This window comes from Garra rufa, chromosome 4 (genome assembly GCF_049309525.1).
Source record: "Garra rufa chromosome 4, GarRuf1.0, whole genome shotgun sequence".
NCBI lineage: Eukaryota > Metazoa > Chordata > Actinopteri > Cypriniformes > Cyprinidae > Garra > Garra rufa.
The window spans coordinates 37,965,236-37,985,069 of record NC_133364.1 but is presented as its reverse complement, the minus strand read 5'-3'; the positions used below and the strand labels follow the sequence as shown (position 1 = coordinate 37,985,069).

The 19,834-nt window shown below is 37.5% G+C and overlaps 2 protein-coding genes across 2 annotated transcripts in view; both read left to right on the top strand.

The window, feature by feature from the left end:
* LOC141332929 (NACHT, LRR and PYD domains-containing protein 3-like) overlaps positions 1–19,834 on the top strand; it is a 443,961-nt gene that overhangs the window by 309,502 nt on the left and 114,625 nt on the right. The window lies entirely within an intron of this gene.
* On the top strand, positions 265–19,258 carry terfa (telomeric repeat binding factor a). The gene is made up of 19 exons (XM_073839152.1): positions 265–473; positions 577–672; positions 739–863; positions 940–1,032; positions 1,117–1,257; positions 1,329–1,435; positions 4,934–5,269; positions 5,347–5,448; positions 5,521–5,613; positions 7,611–7,682; positions 7,871–7,957; positions 11,380–11,490; positions 11,573–11,677; positions 13,710–13,793; positions 13,870–13,995; positions 14,072–14,191; positions 14,298–14,371; positions 18,063–18,097; positions 18,173–19,258. Exons 1-19 carry the CDS (start codon positions 326–328, stop codon positions 18,329–18,331), a joined length of 2,214 nt encoding a protein of 737 aa, XP_073695253.1. The 5' UTR covers positions 265–325; the 3' UTR covers positions 18,332–19,258.

Genomic DNA, 19,834 nt, shown 5'->3' with positions numbered 1-19,834 from the left:
GGTTGAAAATATACAAAATATTTCATGGAATGATTTTAATGATTTTTGGCTTAAAAGAAAAATCGATCATTTTAACCCATACTTTTTTTTTTTTTTTTTTTTTTTACCTATTGCTACAAAGTGCTGCAGGTTTTGTCGTCCAGTGTCGTTATTATTAAAAAGTATCGGGAAAAAGTAATATTTATTCTGTATGTTCTGACGCTTCTGGCGTCGACCTCGCTCTTGGCCAATCAGCGGCGGTGCCTTGACGCTGTGCCCCGCCCCTCTTCTGCAGCGTGAGCGCGGCCACAGACGGAATGCGCGCTTTCACATTAAACCTGACAGAATGAGCGAATCCACGATTAATGTGAGCACTCTGAGCGACGAGCAGATCATAAACCGATGGGCTTTCGACTATTACGTGTTCAAGGCGTTCAGCGCGTTCAGAAATGGAGATTACACGGCGTTCACACACTTCACCAACATCATCGAGAGTAAGCGCCGAGTTTGTTTACATCCGCTAGCTTTAGCGCGCTTTGTCAGAAGTCTGTGTACGTTTGGATTAAGTTGCTTATTGATGTCCTCATGTCGTGTCAGATCTGGTGGTCAGACCTATCGATGGAAACAGCGACATGATCGTCAAGCTGCGCTTCATGCAGTTCCTGTCCAGGATCAACAACGGCGACAAGCTGGGTGAGTGAGCGGAAGTGACGTACACAGGTGTGTGTTTCAGGTGCTGATGAGACGTTTCTCCTGCAGATCTGACTTTCGAAGAGCCCAAGACCCCTCTGGAGTCGGCTGTGAGTGTGCTGGAGAGCATCTGCAGGGACATGAGCGTCTCTCAGCGGGAGCAGGAGCTGGTGCGGCAGGCCATCATCGAGACGGTGAGACATAGAGACACGGATCTGTCCATCTCTCACACACAGCACTAACCGTATCTCTGTCTCTGTCTGCTTTCAGCTCATCATGGTGTGCATCCGGAGCGGAGAGTTCGAGAAGGCAGAGGAGATGCTGCTCAGACACTTCAGCGATGCTGCAGACTCGTCTGGGAAGGTGATGTCTGGTCCTGATGGAGCTTGTGTTCGCTAGTGTGTCTCTCATTGTTGACGTCTGTCTCTGTGTGTCTGTGTTTGACAGAAGAAGCTGTTTGTGAATCTGATCCGGCGCAGGCGTTCCTCTCACTCGGTGCTGCAGCTGAGCTCATACTCGGACTTCAAGCAGGACATGCTGGACTTCATCGAGCGGCTCTACTGCGTCCCTGAGCCCTTCCTCATTCAGGTTCGTCAGCGTCTCGTTCGCTGTCAGATGGTCCTCCTGGTGTTTGTCTTCAACATGTGTTTGTTCTGCAGATGCTGAAGCGCTCCGGACATCACGGAGTGAGATCTGAGCTTGTGACGTCGTCGCAGGACGGCCGGCGGACCAAACACAAGACCAGCGCTGCAGCAGAGGATCATGGGTAAACACAGCACTGATTACTCTCGTCTGAGCTTCAGTAGCAGCGGGACAAGCTGAAGTAGTGCTGTTACTGAAAACACAACTGTTCATTCAGATAGAGCTGACAGAAAGTGAAAGATAGACTTGAAACAAATACAAGGTTGCTTTGGGAATTACCTGAAATACAAGTTCAAGCTGATGTATTAAAATGACTAAAACTGAGATTAAATCTATGCAAACAAAAAAAAATGTGAATAGTAGTACTAAAACATATTATAATAAAAGTTAATATTATATTGAAATTAAACATTTAAACTGAGCTTTTTTTTTTGTTGCTAAAGCCTATCTAAAGGGTTAATGGGGCCAACTGATAATCAACAGCACAATTTACAAATTTGACCCCTTCCCAACAGGGAAAACCACAAACAATCAAGAATTCATCATTATATGGTGTCATGTCAAGTTTGGTTATAATGGAAGTCAATGGGGCAAAAACAGCCACGAACAATAAATGAGGGAGAAAAAATGAAAATCTGATGCTGCGCCAAAACATGTTGTTACTAATCTTTCACATGTCCAAGACTGTTAAAAAGGTAAAAAAAAAAAAAGTCCACAATTACCTTTTATATTGAAATTAAGTCATTTGCGTGTTTTTTTTTTTTCCCAAATCGGTGGCATCATTTATGAACTTGGCAATTTAAGATTCAAAATCCAGATTTTTTTTTCAAAACATTTAGTAGTTTTGAACAGAACTGAAGTTGTTTAACAGATTTATGCAAAAAAAAAAAATCTTTATCTGATACATTTTTACAGCAGTTTAATTTAGTGGATGTTTTCATCCACGAACACAACGAGAGGATAGTAAATTTGCCCAGAGCGTACGGTTGAGTCTTTAAAAAATTTCAAAGCATTTTCTTAAAATGTGTGTCAAAATAAGATTTGTCAGAAAAAAATATAAAATTTGCTTTAACACAGAAAAAGTTATAGCCAAATTAATACAGCACCCCATAGTGGACGAAAACGTCCCTAACAACACATAAGGGTTAAAAAATAATATTAGATGTTAAAATAATGTTTTAAGTAAATAATATAAATGAAAGTGCACTACCAGTCAAGTTTGTGAACAGTTTTTTTAAGACTTTTTAAGAAAGCATAAAAAATGTATATATTTTAATATATATTCAAATTTAATTGATTCCTATGATTTCAAAGATGACTTTTCAGCATCATTACTTCAGTCTTCAGTGTCACATGATCTTTCAGAAATCAATTTAATTTCAGATTTGCTGTTAAAAAAACATTTATTATTATTACTACATTGAAAACAGCTTGAATAGACCGCTGAGGTTTCGAATAGAAAGATCAGAAGAACAGCATTTATCTGAAATAGAACTCTTTTGTAAGATTATAATTATCTTTATCATCACTTTTGATTAATTAAAAAGCATCCTTGATAAATGAAAGTATTAATTTTTGTAATTTCTTTCCCCTCAAAAAACTGAAAATAATACTCAGCTGTTTTAATTATTGACAATAATAATAATAATAATAATAATAATAATAAATGTTTGTTGAGCAGCAAATCAGCATATTAGAATGATTTCTGATGATCATGTGACACTGAAGACTGCAGGAATAAATACATTTTATAAATATATTTAAATAGAAAATAATTATATTAAATAGTAAAAAATATTTAGTAAATATAGAGTTTTTTCTGTACTTTGAATCAAATAAATGCAGGCTTGGTTGAGCAAAAAAAAAGACTTCTTTAAAAACATTAAAAATCGTACTCTTTAAAAACCTTTAAATGGTAGTGTATGTAACAAACATTAAAGCCAAATGAAAATATTAATATGGTCTAAAGTAGCATATAACACAAAATTACCCTTTAAAAAATTTAATGAAAATTCGTTTTTGAAGTTGAAACACTAAAATTGCTTAAACTGAAATAAAATAAATTGGAAAAAATAGAAATTGAATAAAGTGTAAAGTCTGCAACACCAAAGCTCCAAAAAAAAAAAATATATATATATATATATAAAAAAAAATCTTTTGCATAGCAACAAAATAGAAATTGGAAAACTAAAAAAAAAAGCACATAAAATTACTAAAACTTGAAACTATAATTAAAATAACAAAATATCATTTGATTAAAAAACTGATTTGACAAAAAGCACAATTACTACAGCTTTGAAGATATGAAAATAAAAAGTCAAAATATTAATAAACACTAAAGCAGTATATAATTAATCCTGTAATATATTGGAATTGGAGTTAAAAACCTAAATAAAAACTGGAAATGCTTGTCATCGTTGATTAGCCTTGTGGGCAGTTGCGCTTCAGTTGTCCCAAGATCGAATCCCACCTCATGGACGTGCATTTTAGACGAAATGTTAAATAAAAAATGAGAATGGCTAAATGTGATTAATCTAAATTTGAAAATATGAATACATCCCTTTAACCCTTGTGCGCTCCTCATTTGGGAGTCACACTCATGCCCTTCACGGTCAGAAGTGAGCGCACACCTGAAACGTAACTTTTTTTTTTTCTTCAGTAAAACCAATCTAATATATTTTTATTCAATAATATTTGTTCTTTTTTCCTTTTGTATTTTGAGAGAATTTTATGGTACTAATTATTATTTATGCAATAATTACGATCCATTTTTTTCCCATTGAAAATGTAACTAATTTTTTTTTTTTTTATGAATTTTCAATTAATGCAGTATTTCAGAATAAAATAGAGACTAGGCCTTTCAAATCCATTTTTTTAAAAACAGATTAGCACCACTCAGTCAGAGCAAAGAAAGAAAAACATGCAATTCCACAGTGTAACCACTAAAGGACTATATAGAAATCTATAGAAAAGCTTGTGAAGTCCCTGTGTGTGTGTTTATTTTACACTCTTGATGTTTTAGAGAGTGTCACCACTTCACTGCTGTGAGCTTTTTCTGCATTATGACTGAATTATTGAATGGATTTCACATATTCAATCTTATTGGATTCTGTCACTAATAATGATTAGAAAGTATTTGTGGTTATATTTACCAAGCAAACACAGAACGTTCCCCTAACGTTCCCATATGGTTCCTATTTGGTTATTTTTTTTCGGGAACCAAATGAGAACGTTCCCTGCAGGTTATTTGTAGGTTTTAATTTTATAACCTACAGAGAATTCCCAAAACGTTCCCCTAACCTAAAGGGAACGTTCCATTTACTTAAAGAGAGCTTTCTGTCCTTTTCCCATTCATTTCCTATGGCCGGTTACTTCTGACCGAAGACCAAGAGTGTTACTATCTTGTTTATGGCCACTTATCCTGTTCGAATCATGTCCTCGATTTTTTTCTGTGTTCACATTCCAAGTGCCATAAAAGTCAGGGAGTTTCATATCATTCCGATGAAGCTGTGATTTTTAAAAATACAAAACCTAAAAGAGAGTCAGAAGTGACCTAAGAGCAGACAATTAATGATGTCTAAATATTGGCATTAACTCTGTTGTTGTTTTTCCTGTGTGTTAGTGTCGTGTCTGCGTGTCCCGCGGCACCTGGGCGCCTGAGTCTGCGCAGTCTGCGGCAGGTGTACGGTGTGCTGAGCGAGCGTTACGGCGTGAACATGTCCTTCACGCAGCTGCAGGAGGAGGTGGAGATGGAGAACCCAGAGCCGGCCGGTCCGGAGCTGCACCTGGCTCTATCCGAGACGCCCATGGAGAGAGACGAGCCGCAGCTCCCTCGATACGCCGGCATGACCATATCACGCCTGGTGCAGGAGGACGACAGCCAGCTCAGCGAGGAAGAGGAGGAAGAAGAGCCTCAGAACCACATTGGCACTCAGGAAGAAGAGGAGACGCAGATCAGGTGACTGACAACCACAGATCTCAGTGACTCCTCTTCAAACCTCTGAGCTCTTCTCTAACAGCAGCGTGTGTTTACAGCATCCTCATTCCCAGCGGTCCAGACTCAGACCATCCTCAGGTTCAGACGCGTCCCAGCAGCTCTCCGTCTGTCAGACGCACATCCGCTCACAACCACAGCAGGTTAGACAGGAGATCCCAGCTCAGATCATGTGGTGTGAGGTCCAGGATCTGACCGCTGTGTTTGTGTTTCAGTGAATCAGAGGCGCGTCAGTGTTCATCATCCGCTCAGATCTCCACTCCTGCTCGACCCACGAGACACAGCAGACGCTCACACTCCCACAACAGGTGCGGACCGTCACATACAGCGGCATGCGAACCCTTGGTACCTGAATGATCCGCAGTCCCTTGTTTGTCCTGAACAGTTGAACTGTCTGCTGTTCTTCAGAAAAATCCGTCAGGTTTCACACATTCTTCAGTTTTCCAGCATCTTTTCCAGAAATGACTGTGTGATTTAGAGATCCATCTTTTCACACTGAGGACAACTTAGGGACTCATATGCAACTATTACAGAAGGTTCAAACACTCACCGATGCTCCAGAAGGAAAAAAAAACATGCATTAAGAGACGGGGTGAAAACTTTTGAACAGATGAAGGTGTCCAAATTTTTCTTATTTTGTTGAAGTATAATTATTTTTCCATTCAGTACTGCCCTTTCGAAAGCAACAGAAGATACTTACATGTTTCCCAGAAGACAAATTCAGTACAATTTACCTTAATCTTCAAGTTTAATAAGTTTTCACCCCCTGGCTCTTAATGCATGGCCTTTCCTTCTGGATCATCAGAGAATGTTTGAACCTTTTTTTTTTTGTGATTGAGTCCCTCAGTTGTCTTCAGTGTGATCAGATGGATCTCAAAATCATACAGTCACTGCTGGAAAGGGATTAAATATGCAAAAAAAATCTGCTGGACCTGAAGGATTTAACTGTTCAGGACAAACAAGGGACTCAACTAGTCAGCAACTAGCACTTAACTAAAAAATCACAGCTGTGGATCATTCAGGAACAACACTGTATTAAGTATTGAGGGTTCCCAAACTTTCAGCAATGGTTTTTGTCTTGTGGACTATATGTGTACATCTTGTACATAAAATACCTTGCTCAGGACAATACTAAATTAAAATTAACATGCATTTTCTACAATCCCTCTTCTTTTGTTAAAATTATTTACATTTTCACAGATTCTGCAAGGGGTTTCCCAAACTTTCACGTCACTGTATCAGTCGTTGTGTAGTGTTTTCACGGTTCTGGTATCTCTTTGATACGATAACCTGAGAAATACTGATATTCAACACCAATATGAGATATGCCGCAACATAAAGGGCATAGCATTCATCTAAATCAAATACAAATCGGGACTTCATTTGATTCAGGATCTTTTTTCAGATTTTTTTTTAAACAGTTAAAAACATTAAACCATAAATGCAGTGAAGATCTAAAAATGCAAATCCCTTTAGAAAATGAACGATGGTTTTACTATAGTAAAAGCGTACTATACTTTACAAGTAATACTTTGCATGCGCGTCTTCATTTTTGTCACGTTTTATTACTATATTTGTATTTATGTATCTTTTTTTTTAGAATTTAAAATGAAAGACATTGTTCAATAAGTAAGGACTCTGATTGAAGTCCTTGAAAATGACAAAAGTAGTTCTTGAAGTGTCATGTCGCAGTAACTGTACGAACCCTGCTAACTATTCCTTTGCTCTGCGCATGAGCGCCCTCTGTTGCTCCGGCTGAATGGAAAACAGTACAGTGAGACGAGAGACGGTGCTTAAACGTCCTCAGATCGCATAATTTGGTGGAAAATGACTAGAAATGCCCATGCTTTCTAAAGAAATTTGACATTAGGATAAGGACGTGTCATTAATTCTCTAAAAGTGTGTGGATTTGGACTAAGTGTTGTCAATTATATTGATTCATATATGCACGTTAAAAACCTTGCAAAGTGTGGAAATTAAGACCGAAGTGTCAAGGTTAACTTTAGTGGTTCTGTTTAAATGTTACACCCTTCATATTGGCTCACTGTCCATTTTCATGACCAAATTGATTCATTTTATTGCGTACAAGTGCTACAAATAATAGCCATATTTTTTCTTTAAATGACGTCACAAAACCCACAAGGTTTCTAAACTGAAATTGTAGCTGGTATAGTTTCATGCTTGCACACACATTCTCGCACTATTCTGAAAGACAGTGTTTTGAAATCATATTATCACTTTCTACATTACTATTTGCATATTTCTCCACAAGTGTGGATCTGACTGCAGTGTTTGTGTGTTTCAGCGAATCAGAGGCGCATCAGAGTTCATCCGCTCAGATCTGCACTCCACGCTCGGACACAAACAAACTGGAGAGGTGCGTCACCATCAGCCGTCTTCACCATCAAACTCTGTTTATGAGAAGGCTGTATGTTTCTATAGCGCTTTATACAGTGCAGACTGCGTCAGAGCAGCTTCAGAGAGAGTTGAGCAGGAAGACAGCTCCGATTCTGCTGTAAGACCACAGTAATAAGCAGAGCTGATGGATCTGTGTGTCTCCTGCAGGATCATCCTGTCCAGTGATGTGGAGGAGTCTCCTCCGTCCAGCAGACGCTCATCCAGACACAAACAGCAGCAGCAGAAGGAACACAGGTGAGCATCAGCATCCGATTAGCAGTTCTCTGAGGATTTCAGACGAATGTAACACACCGTTCACACACAGACAGACAGGACTTAGAATCTAAAACTCAAGCGCAAAAGCCTCAGGAAACAGTGGGACAGATGCAGGACACACAATATCTAATCTTTTCATTATGGAGCGAGGTTTGTCTATGACTCAAACAAGTGATAATGAATTAACGCACATCGTTCTGCACCTGGGATGCACACGAAAGCACCGTTTCTACAGTATCTGTGCACTGAGATAGTTTAGGTTTAGCCTATATAGTTATTTTCTAATAATGCAGTGTTTATAAGGGCCTTGAGGAACAACACTGAGCTGCACTTCCCAAAAGCATTGTAAGGCTAATGCTGCCTACAAACGTCACTCTGAGCTCCAGAACAGTCAATCTGATCACTAATGCACAGACAGATGTTCACTTCAGAATCAGAAAGAGCTTTATTGCCAAGTATGCTTGCGCATACAAGGAATTTGTTTCAGTGTTATTAGCTTCCAGTACACAGAGACGCACAGACAATAAAAATAAGAGAATAAGAAAAAAATACACACATGTTAGCATAAATAGACCAAAAATAAAAATAGAAAATAATAATAATAATTAGTAAAAATTGACAATAAATATGCCACCAATCTGGACGAGCTCACAGAGACTGTTACTACATATATGTGACCCTGGAGCACTAAACCAGTCTTAAGTCGCTGGGGTATATTTGTAGCAATAGCCAAAAATACATTGTATGAGTCAAAATTATAGATTTTTCTTTTATGCCAAAAATCATTAGGAAATGAAGTAAAGATCATGTTCCATTAAGATTTTTTGTAAAATTCCTACTGTGAACATATCCAAATGTAATTTTTGATTAGTAATATGCATTAAGAACTTAATTTGGACAACTTTTTATTTTCGACCAAATATTGTCCAATCCTAACAAACCATACATCAATAGAAAGCTTATTTATTGAGCTTTCATATGATGTGTATATCTCAGTTTTGTAAAATTTAACCTTATGACTGGTTTTGTGGTCCAGGGTCACATATCAGTTTCTGTGAGGAACGTCCAAATAATAAAAAAACGGTAGAATATTATCTGGTGTGTTCTGCCGAATGTTCAAGAGTCAGTGAAGTGCACTGTGTCCATGAGTCCATGTGTTTAAAGGATAACTGTTGCCAAAATGCAACCTGGACTGTTTTTTTTTTTTTACTGTAAACGAGACAAACTTGTATCTAAAGGCATAATTACGACAAACGAGCCGTTTTTGAGATTGACCGTGATTCGTTTTGTGGTCAATGGCCGGTGAATGGGAGAACTAGGGGCATATCTTTGAACGCATCAAAATCCATATTTTTCCAACACTAAGAAGGCTCGACACACCATGAAACTTTGCTGGAAGTATGGTCTGGGTCTCTACACATGAACTCCAGCATTGAGAACATTGTTTGTGTACACAGAGTTTACTATAAAGAACGTTTTTGAACAACTCACTTTCACTGTTTGAGTCTCCGCTCGCGGCCGTCTTGCCAGTCAAGAAGTGCGAGGATGGATAGCTCCTAAAGCATATTTCCATATAAATGCAAGGCTAATTCGTTGTTTGGTCGCAAGTGAAAAACAATATTAACCTTCTAGTTGTAATATAAGCCTAATATTTCGTCCTATGGAGTCCAATCATTCGCATTCGGAGATGGACACTCCTTGACTGGCAAGATGAGCGGAAACCCAAACAGTGAAAGTGAGTTGTCTCGCCTTAAGATTGTCACTCCATAATCCAGAAAAAAACTAGAACAGACGGGAAACACTATATATAATTTGCTTGATTATATACAACATTTTATTCCCCTTTAAAAATATATATATATCTGAACAAATCCCTCTGTAAAAACCTTGAGGATACAGACAGGAATACAAATGTAAAGTCTGGTGTGTGTGAGTGCTACTGAAAACCCTTGGCCTTTAAAAATCTGTATTGTAATTGAAATCTACAGACACAACACTGCAAAAAATGCTTTTCTTACTTAGATTTTTTGTCTTGTTTCCAGCCAAAATATCTACAAATTCTTGAAACAGGAAGGATTTTCTAGACAAGTAAAAATGTGTCTTGTTTTTAGTAAAAACAAGTCAAAATTAGGTGAGTTTTTGCTTAAAACAAGCAAAATAATCTGCCAGTGGGGTAAGAAAAATAATCTAGTTGTCTGCTTGAAATAAGATTTTTTTTTTCTTACCCCATTGGCAGATTATTTTGCTTGTTTTAAGCAAAAACTCACTTAATTTTGACTTGTTTTTACTAAAAACAAGACACACATTTTTACTTGTCTAGAAAATCCTTCCTGTTTCAAGAATTTGTAGATATTTTGGCTGGAAACAAGACAAAAAATCTAAGTAAGAAAAGCATTTTTTTGCAGTGAAATAAATAAAGCGCTATAAAAGAAGTGTCTTTTGGATGATTTCATTCCACAAGTCTGAAAAAAAAAACACTTAATGAAAAACCCCAAAGCCCAAAATCTCAAACTTGACAGGTGCATGAAAAACTGTTTCTGCCTGCAGTGTCTCTCCTTAATAGAACATGATCTTTACTGAATATCCTAATCGATATTGATCATTTTGACCCATCCAATGCATTTTTGTCTAGTGATATAAATAAACCTGTGCTACTTAAAGGAACACTCCACTTTTTTTGGAAACAGGCTCATTCTCCAACTCCCCCCGAGTTAATAAGTTGAGTTTTTTCGTTTTGAAATCCATTCAGCCGTTCTCTTGTTCTGGCGTTATCACTTTTAGCATAGCTTAGCATAGATCATTGAATCCTATTACCGGTGGAAATGCAAAGCTGCGAGTTTCTAGGCTGATAAGATTAGGAACTACACTCCCATTTCGGCGTAATAGTCGAGGAAGTTTGCTGCTGTAATAAGGCCAAAGCAGGCGGAGTATTATCAGAAATGAGTTCCCAGCTAGTTTAGCATTTGCACATGTGCTGCGTGATATTACTGCTCCTGCTTCGGCCATATTACGCCAGCAAACTTCCTTGACTATTACGCCGGAACGAGAGAGTAGTTCCTAATCTAGAAAATTGAAGCTTTGTATTTCCACCGGTCTTAGTACACGATATAACTACAGAAGAGTCAAGTTTTAAATAGGACAAATATGGAAACTCGTTGGTCATTTTTGAACGCGATGCTATTGGTCTAATAGGATTCAATGATCTATGCTAAGCTATGCTAAAAGTGATATCGCCAGAACAGGAGAACGGCTGAATGGATTTCAAAACGAAAAAACTCAACTTATTAACTCAGGGGGAGTTGGAGAATGAGCCTATTTCCAAAAAAAGTGGAGTGTTCCTTTAAGACTGGGTTTGTGCTCCAGGGCCACATACGGTTCTGTGTTGATTGTGTGTGTTTCAGTGAGAGTGTGATGGAGGTGCAGTGCCCCTCAGTGGAGATGTCCAGTCCCGCTCGTCCCAGCAGCTCTCCAGCCGTCAGATGCTCAAACAGAGGCCTCAAGAAAAAGCACAGGTGCGTTCATGTCTTTAACACTGGCATTCTCCCAGACATACCTGTGTGTGTTGAGTCTGTCACTGAGAGCCATCTCCTGCAGGATCATCCTGTCCAGTGATGTGGAGGAGTCTGAGGATCTCTGTGTGTCTCCTCCGTCCAGCAGACGCTCATCCAGACACAAACAGCAGCAGCAGAATGAACACAGGTGAGCACCGTATTATCACTCATGTTATCAGTGTTTGACAGTTCAATAATCAAGATATTACACTTTCTCATTGAGTTTTAATGCAATCCGTCAGTCACCACAATGCCTCTGATGGCGATAAACTCAAACTATATGACAACATTTTGATCGTGGACAATTAAAATCTGCTTTTGAATCAATATGGTAGTATCCTGCTGCACTCGTGCACTTTTTCTCAAACACTAGAGAACATTATTTGCATGTGCTTTAAAGCCTTGCCGGTTAAATAACGCAGTTCTGCCATCCAACTGCTGCTAAAAGTTTGCCAAGTGGCCACGAACTTTATATCAGCGCTTAGATTAGTTGTTATCTGTGTCATATGTCTGAAAAGCTCCCAATCAGATCTGTCCAAAGAGATGTCAATCAAACCCTTTGACCAGTCGGTTGTTGATGTGTGCCTTTCCGAACTCACAGAGTTGGGAGATTATGGATCGTGAACAAATACAATAATAATTAAGAATTATTCCGCCCATGTGTTCAAATTTAAGCCGTTTTGGTAAAATTAGACCATTTTTAGCCATTTAGCCCAATGTATAGTGCCTTGCAAAAGTATTCATACCCCTTCATTTTTTTTACGTTTTGTTGCAGCATTATGTTAAACTGCTTTAAGTTATTTTCCCCCCCACATCAATTTACACTCCATACACCATAATAATCACAAAGCACAAACCAGATTTGCTAATTTTACAAATTTATTAAAAATAAGTACATTGCATAAGTATTCATACCCTTAACTCAGTACATAGTTGGAGCAGCTTTACAGCCTCAAGTCTTTTTTGGGTATGATATGACCAGCTTTGCACATCTGCATTTGTCAATTATCTGCCATTCTTTGCCTCACCTTTTCACCTCTCAAGCTCTGTCAGACATTTTCTAGAGTCCTAGTTGTTCCAATCGTCTTCCATTATGGAGAATGCTTCTGTCAACCTTCAATGCAGCAGATTTGTTTCTGAACTCTTCTCTAGATCATCGCCTTAACGCAAGTCTGTCACTGAGCTCTACAGGCAGTTATCTTGGTTTTTGCTCTGATATGCATTTTCAGCTGTTAGACCTTTTCTGAGAGCTGTGTGCCTTTCTAAATCAGACTCATTCAAATGAATTTGCCACAGTTTAACTCCACTCCAAGTGTAGGAACATCTAGAAGCAATATGAATGCTCCTCAGCTAAAAGGGGTATGAATACTTATGCAACGGGATCTTTTCAGTTTTTTATTTTTTAATAAATTTGCACAAATGTTAAAACCCTATTTGTTTGCTTTGCCATTATGGAGTGGGGAGTGTAAATTGTTTTGGGAAAAAAGTAATTTAAAGCAATTTAACATAAGGCTGCAACAAAACAAAATGTGAAAAAAAATTAAGGGGTATGAATAATTTCACTTTTGAATTCAGGTGTACCTCGCCTTGCAAAGTGGAGACACCTAAAGGACATATTGCCTCTATTCAAATACATCTCAATAACTTAAAAAAAAAAAAAAGTGCAGGACGATGAGCCAAACCTTTCTTAAAAATCTGACTTTTGAATAAAAACGTAGTAAAAAATATATATATCAGAATTTGATTTTTGTATTTGTGGTTATCCTAAAATTATGAAAAAATACAATAAAACATATAAATTATTCCACTGAAATGTTTTAAATGCAGGTGTGCCAAAATCAGTAAAAAAATCCAAAATATGCCAAAGAGCTTAACAGGTTAAAGTCTAGGTACAAGACTTTTTTCTGACTAAAGTTTTTTAGTTAAAAAACATGGGTTGGAGCTTTTAATGTTGAACTCTCAGTGCATTAGATGGAAAAATCTATGATTCTTTTTTTTTTTTATATCACAATAAATATACAGTGGACTTCATATTGCCATATTATGGTATGATGAGAGTTTGATATCGTTGCATCCCTGTTAACAAGCGTTATTTGTAAAATCCATTTCTGATGTGATTTGATTGGAATCAGTAGACGATAAAAGCATGATGCATGTGTTTTATTTGTTGCTGACTGCAGCGTGGGCGAATCAGCCGTTCAGCACTCGACTCCCACTCGTCCCAGCAGCCCTACAGCCGACAGAGACGCACACAACCAGAGCAGGTACAGGACGTCTGTCAAACACACTCGCACAAGTCTGCAGTCTTGAGCTGAATAACTGACGGTGTGTGTGTTTCAGTGACTCTGAGTGTGTGATGGAGGTGGAGGACGGAGCTTCAGCCGTTCAGCACTCGACTCCCGCTCGTCCCAGCAGCAGCTCTCAGTCCGCCAGACGCTCCGACAAAAGCACACAGGAGCAGAACAAGTGCGTTCAAGTCTATAACCATCATCCTCTTCCTCACAGCTCTGAGCTGAGAGCACTGTGTATGTTTCCTCCTCAGGAGTGTGATTGTGTCCAGCGAGTCTGAGGATCAGAGCACATCTCCTGCAGCGCAGACACGCCAGAGACACAGCTCTCCATCCACCAGCCGCTCCTCTGGAGAAAAGCACAGGAGGAGGAGGTCCGTCTGTGTCTGTGTCTGTGTGTGTGTGTGTGTGTGTGTGTGTGTGTGTGTGTGTGTGTGTGTGTGTGTGTGACACATACTAACCCATTTGTGTGTGTCTCAGGGCCAGATGGCAGGATGTGTCCGGGACGCATGAGAACTGGAGCGATGAGGAGTCACTGTTCAGTGCCGCTTCAGGTACAAACACAACATCTGAGACACTTTCAGCTGGCGCTGAGTCATATTAATTGTCACTAATAATGATTGGTCACTAATAATGATTGAAAAGTATTGTGTGGTGATATTTTGGCGATAAAATGTGTTGGACAGTCATGGACAGCTGCACTGCAAAAATGCTCTTCTTACTTGGATTTTGTTGTCTTGTTTTCAGCCAAAATATCTAAAAATTCTATTTTTATTTGCCTTGAAAATCCTTCTTGATGAATGTTTTTGTTTTTCAGAAAAACCAAGTCAAAATTAAGTGCGTTTTTGCTTAGAACAAGCTAAATAATCTGGCAATGTGGTAAATAAAAAAAATCTTATTTCAAACAGAAAACAAGATGATTTTTCTCACTCCATTTGCAGATTACTTTGCTTGTTTTCAGAAAAAACGCTCTTAATACTGATTTGTTTTTTTTTCTGTAAAACAAGACAATAATTTTTACTTGTTTTTATATAAGAATTTTTAGATATTTTGGCTGGAAACAAGACAAAAAATCTAAGTAAGAAGCATTTTGTGCGGCGTGACTCCTCAGGGTTTTCATTGTGTTCACAGCAGACAGAAATCAACTAATATTTTTCATCTTAAACTGATTTGAAAGTGATTTTTACTATTATAAGGACATTATTCCTAACCTTATTAGCAGCGTTGGGGGTAACGCGAGTTAAGTAATCGGATTACTTTTTTTTGAAGTAACTGGTAAAGTACAAGAGTTACTTTTTCAAAAAAGAAGCGGCAGTTACTTTTTGTTTCCTTTATGTATTTAATCCCATTTTATTAAAGCCAGACACTGCAGGTGAATAGAGTAAAAAATTAACTAATAGTTATCGCCTCACTCACCCAGTTTGCATTGATAATTGCAAACATTTTTTGTATTACAAGTTTTCTAAATATGCAAGTGAGCCATTGTTTAATGAAATATGTGCTAATTTGCATACTTTTCTAGTACAAAAATCGAAACACTGGATGAAGTCCGTTTCAAAATTCTTGTTTAATTATTTTAGACATATTAGAGTCAAATGTTTTTACGGAGGAGATTTTGTGAATCTCGTTTTGTTTTGTTTTTTCTCAGTTTTTTTGTGGAATAAAATGTTGTGTAAAATCAAGCAAATTCTATATGAACAAATCCCTCTGTAAAAACCTTCAGGATACAGACAGGAATACAAATGTGAAGTGTGGTGTGTGTAAGTGCTACTTGAGTCCTTAAGTGACTTTCCTGAATTTTAGGAAAAAACATAAGCAACAATTGGGAGGTTTTTTTTTTTTACTGTGTACTCAAACAAAAACTCCTAAAGTTTGGAATTTTATTCTGTATTTAATTGTATTTAAAAACATAAAATTTTGTGTACATATAACATTCCCTAAGCAAGTTATAGCCATTTATTACAGTATTATCATACTTTTTGATGAAAAACCGGCCTATTTAGTTTATTGACAATATAGATGTGTCCAAAAGCATCACAGTAGAAACAGTGTTATATAATAATAACAAAACACAGTAAAAAAGTGAGTTTGTTTTAGATGAATATATTCTTAATCTGAGTATGAGCAGAAAACACAAACAGTGTTGGAAGGAGTGAAAACACTCAAACTTAAAACTTTTAAAACTTGGAAATCTTTTTAAACTGTTCAAACTTGCTGGTCCAGCTTTCTTAAGCCAACTTCAAAGTTTGTCTTGACAAACTTTTTTATCTAGTTGCTAATTATTGAAAGTGATGTAAATATTGTCATACTAACAGTTGTGTGAGTTTTGGGGTGATTGCAAACCATTACATACCTTTCTATCAAAGTTATCTGACATTATCAAGATAAATTTGTTCTGAGACAGAGTTCTAGTCATATTTTATTACCATTTCCAATACATATCAACACATGTGTGTAAGATTGTAAAAGGGATTAATTACACATATAATTTATAATTTAGCTCAAAGGGAAATCGAATATGATTCAATAGGGAATTTGAACAGAATCGCTGTTTTACGGCTGTTCCAGAGTCGACCCGCGATTCTTTCACAAGCCTTGTAACAGAAACTCTGCAATGGATATTACTATCCAGAATATAGTGAAAACACTATATATTAGCACAGTAGCAAAATCAGCAGTTTAAGGCAGTAACTTGTAAGCACGAAACACAAGATACTTAATAAAAATATGAATTTATTGGATAAACCTAACACATACAAACTAAACTAACATAAACACACGCATTCACACAGGTTGCAGAAAGAGAAAGTGAGGAAAGAATGAGTTTAAAGGAATGAAAATATGAAGTCCCAAGTTAGCAATATGTAATTGCTTAGACCTGAACAACCATCAATCACTTAATTAACCCTCGTATTGAGTCTCTCAAAGAGGTTATTAAACTTTATCAAATGCACCAGTTCAGTTAGAACCTGGAAGTTACTTGCGTTGCCTTTGTCTGTGAAGGGAATTCCTTTCGTCGCTCGTTCCAGAAAGGGTTTTCCCGAGGTTGCTGATTGGTTGGTGGTCGGTCAATGTGGTGTCTTCTTGGGCGTTGGCTGGATATGAGAGATGTGCGTGCGCTGATAAAGTTCAGGTCCGCGAAGACGTTTAAGTCGGTCGCGGCTTGCACAAACTTAACTAGACACGAAACTCTCAACGGAAAGAAATAAAAAGGATTAAAGAAAAAAAAACAGAAGTGGAATGATCTCCTCATGTTTCCTTTAGATGAGGAGGCTGGCATTCAGGCCAGGCGGCGTCGAGACGCGGCGGCGCGAAGCACGTGAAGAGCGTTGTGAGGAGTGAGAAAAGTTGCAAGAGATAAGAGTTAGATTTGAGGGTGTCCTTGAGTTTTTAAACTCAGCTTTTGGACACCTCCCAAAATGATGTCTTGACCAATTAGAACATTGGCTGAACTCCGGTGGGCTGCTGGTTCCTCCTACCAACCATAAATCACCATGTTATCTTATTAGTCCCGTGATCCCAAATTCCCGCTCTTTGCAGAGATAAATTTGGACATGATTTCTATAACAAGACTATAATACATTTCGCAAAGAATTGAATTACAGGAACATTTTGAGAATGCGATTTCCAACTCAGACATATCAAACATCAATATAAACCATTAAACTATTCAAGAGTTATCAAAAGGGACATACACAATGAGTGATTAAAACATAATAGACAAATGTATGGGTTACATATATGAATAGGAAATTATGCAGAGAAATGATGAGTTGCTCATGAGTCCTTTAAGCATAATTTTGGGTGCATATGTATATATGCATATAGGCAGTTTCTTGTGCCATACTGTGAGGGTCTGTTCTCTAAGCTGGGAGGTCAAAAGTTTAGGGAAGGAATTTCCGTTGTGTCCTGTGTGTGGGGGAAAACCAACCATATCGCTAATGACTTTAATCATGTGATGTTCAAAATGTGCATCTCTTTGACCATTAATCTTGGTTACTTGCTCCAAATTTGACAATCTCCTTATTCGAAGGATTTGATTATGAAGAAGTGTCTTTGTGTTAATTTTGCAAGTTCTTGGTTAGTTAGGTCTGCTTCAGGCTATCAAACGTCAGATTTATGACGGGCCTCTGGTGGAATGTACGTCTGTAGAAGTGTTCTAACTTCTAATAGACTCTCTTAAATTGTCTGATTCGCGCTGAAATCCTACATGTGCATGACATAACCTGCTCACTTCTGTTTCAGTTTCAGCTGCGTCCAGTAAGAAGTACAGCAGGAAGGTGAGTATATGTCTGTCAGCTCCAGCTGTGAGTGTGTGTGAGTGAGACTAGTGCACTAATGAGTGTGTGTTTCAGATGTGGACGACGCAGGAGTCAGAGTGGCTGAAGGAGGGCGTGCAGCGGTTCGGCGTGGGACGCTGGGAGAAGATCCGCTCTGCTTTCCCCTTCACGGGCCGCACCGCTGTAAACCTGAAGGACCGCTGGAGGACCATGCTCAAGCTCAGGCTGGTCTGATCAACGTGTGTGTTTTATCATGTTCAGCTTTTATACTCATGTTCCTCAAACTGTTTTAAAACTATGGTTTGGTTTGTGTTCCTTATTAAACGTTTGTTCTGTTCGTGCAGCGCTGCTCTCATCTTTCTCTACTGATGTTTAATGGGGTTTAGTGGTTTGTGCAGCTAAAGGTCAATGAGAACAGCTGTATATGGGCCACAACCAAAAAACACATTTAAAAAACATTTATGTATTCAAATCTTAGATGTTTACTAAGATATTTCTATTATCTATTGGTACACACATATATATATATATAACCCTGGACCACTGTCTTCAGTATCATGGGTATATTTGCAGCAATAGCCAAAAATACATTGTATGGGTCAAATTTATCGATTTTTCTTTCATGCCAAAAATCATTAGCATATTAAGTAAAGATGATGTTCCATGGAGATATTTTGTAAATTTCCTACCTTAAATATATCAAAACCTGATTTTTGATTAGTGATATGCATTGCTAAGAACTTCATTTGGACAACTTTAAAGGCAATTTTCTCAGTATTTTGATTTATTTGCACCCTCAGATTTTAAGTTTTCAAATAGTTGTATCTCAGACAAACATTATCCTATTTTTAACAAATCATACATCAATGGAAAGCCTATTTACTCAGCTTTCAGATGACGCAAGAATCTCAATTTCGAAAAAATTACACTTATGACTGGTTTTGTGGTCCATGGTCATATATATATCATCATTTATTGGGAACTTTTAATTGGGAGGTGGATGTCGTGAACCCCAACAAAATTGGAATAATTTTTGTATTTTATTCCATTGTTGTTTTTAAAAGCATCTTTTTGATTTTTAGAAAAAGTGTCCAAAAAATGTATTTCTATATTTTTAAATGATAATTATATAAAATGATAGAATTATTGTAAATCGTGTAACTTTGTGTAAAAGTGTCTTATTGTTTCCAGCTCTTTTCGACTTTGAACCAATTTTGTTTCTTGAATGAAGACCCAGACTGAATTTACTTGAGCAAAACAGTAAAAAGTGTGAAATATTAGTACAAAATATACATTTTGAAGTGCATATTGATTGATTTTAGTAGTTAAATGAAATAAAACTAAACAATATTTACACAAAAAAATGTAATACAAAATTGATTTAGTTTTTAATACACATTCAAACCTTGACATCCCTTTTTCATTAAACATGACTAAAGATAGATTTATTTTAACAAATGTTTAAAACATGCTGGCACATGTAGGTAGCCCCAAAATAAAACAATGAAAATGAAAAAAAGCACAAGTAAGACAAACATTCAGTGTCAAGCGGATGGAGGAACTCAACCAGGAAACCTGTGACCAGTTCCTTGTTCGATTTCAGTCTCATCTGGCCTTTATATGTTGCTCTGCTGTGTGTTAATGAACGTCAGTCACTTCCTCTCGATTTGACACGAATGGAGAGCATTTACAAAGATGTTCATTCACACGTGTGCAAAAAAAAAATGGTTTTGTGAT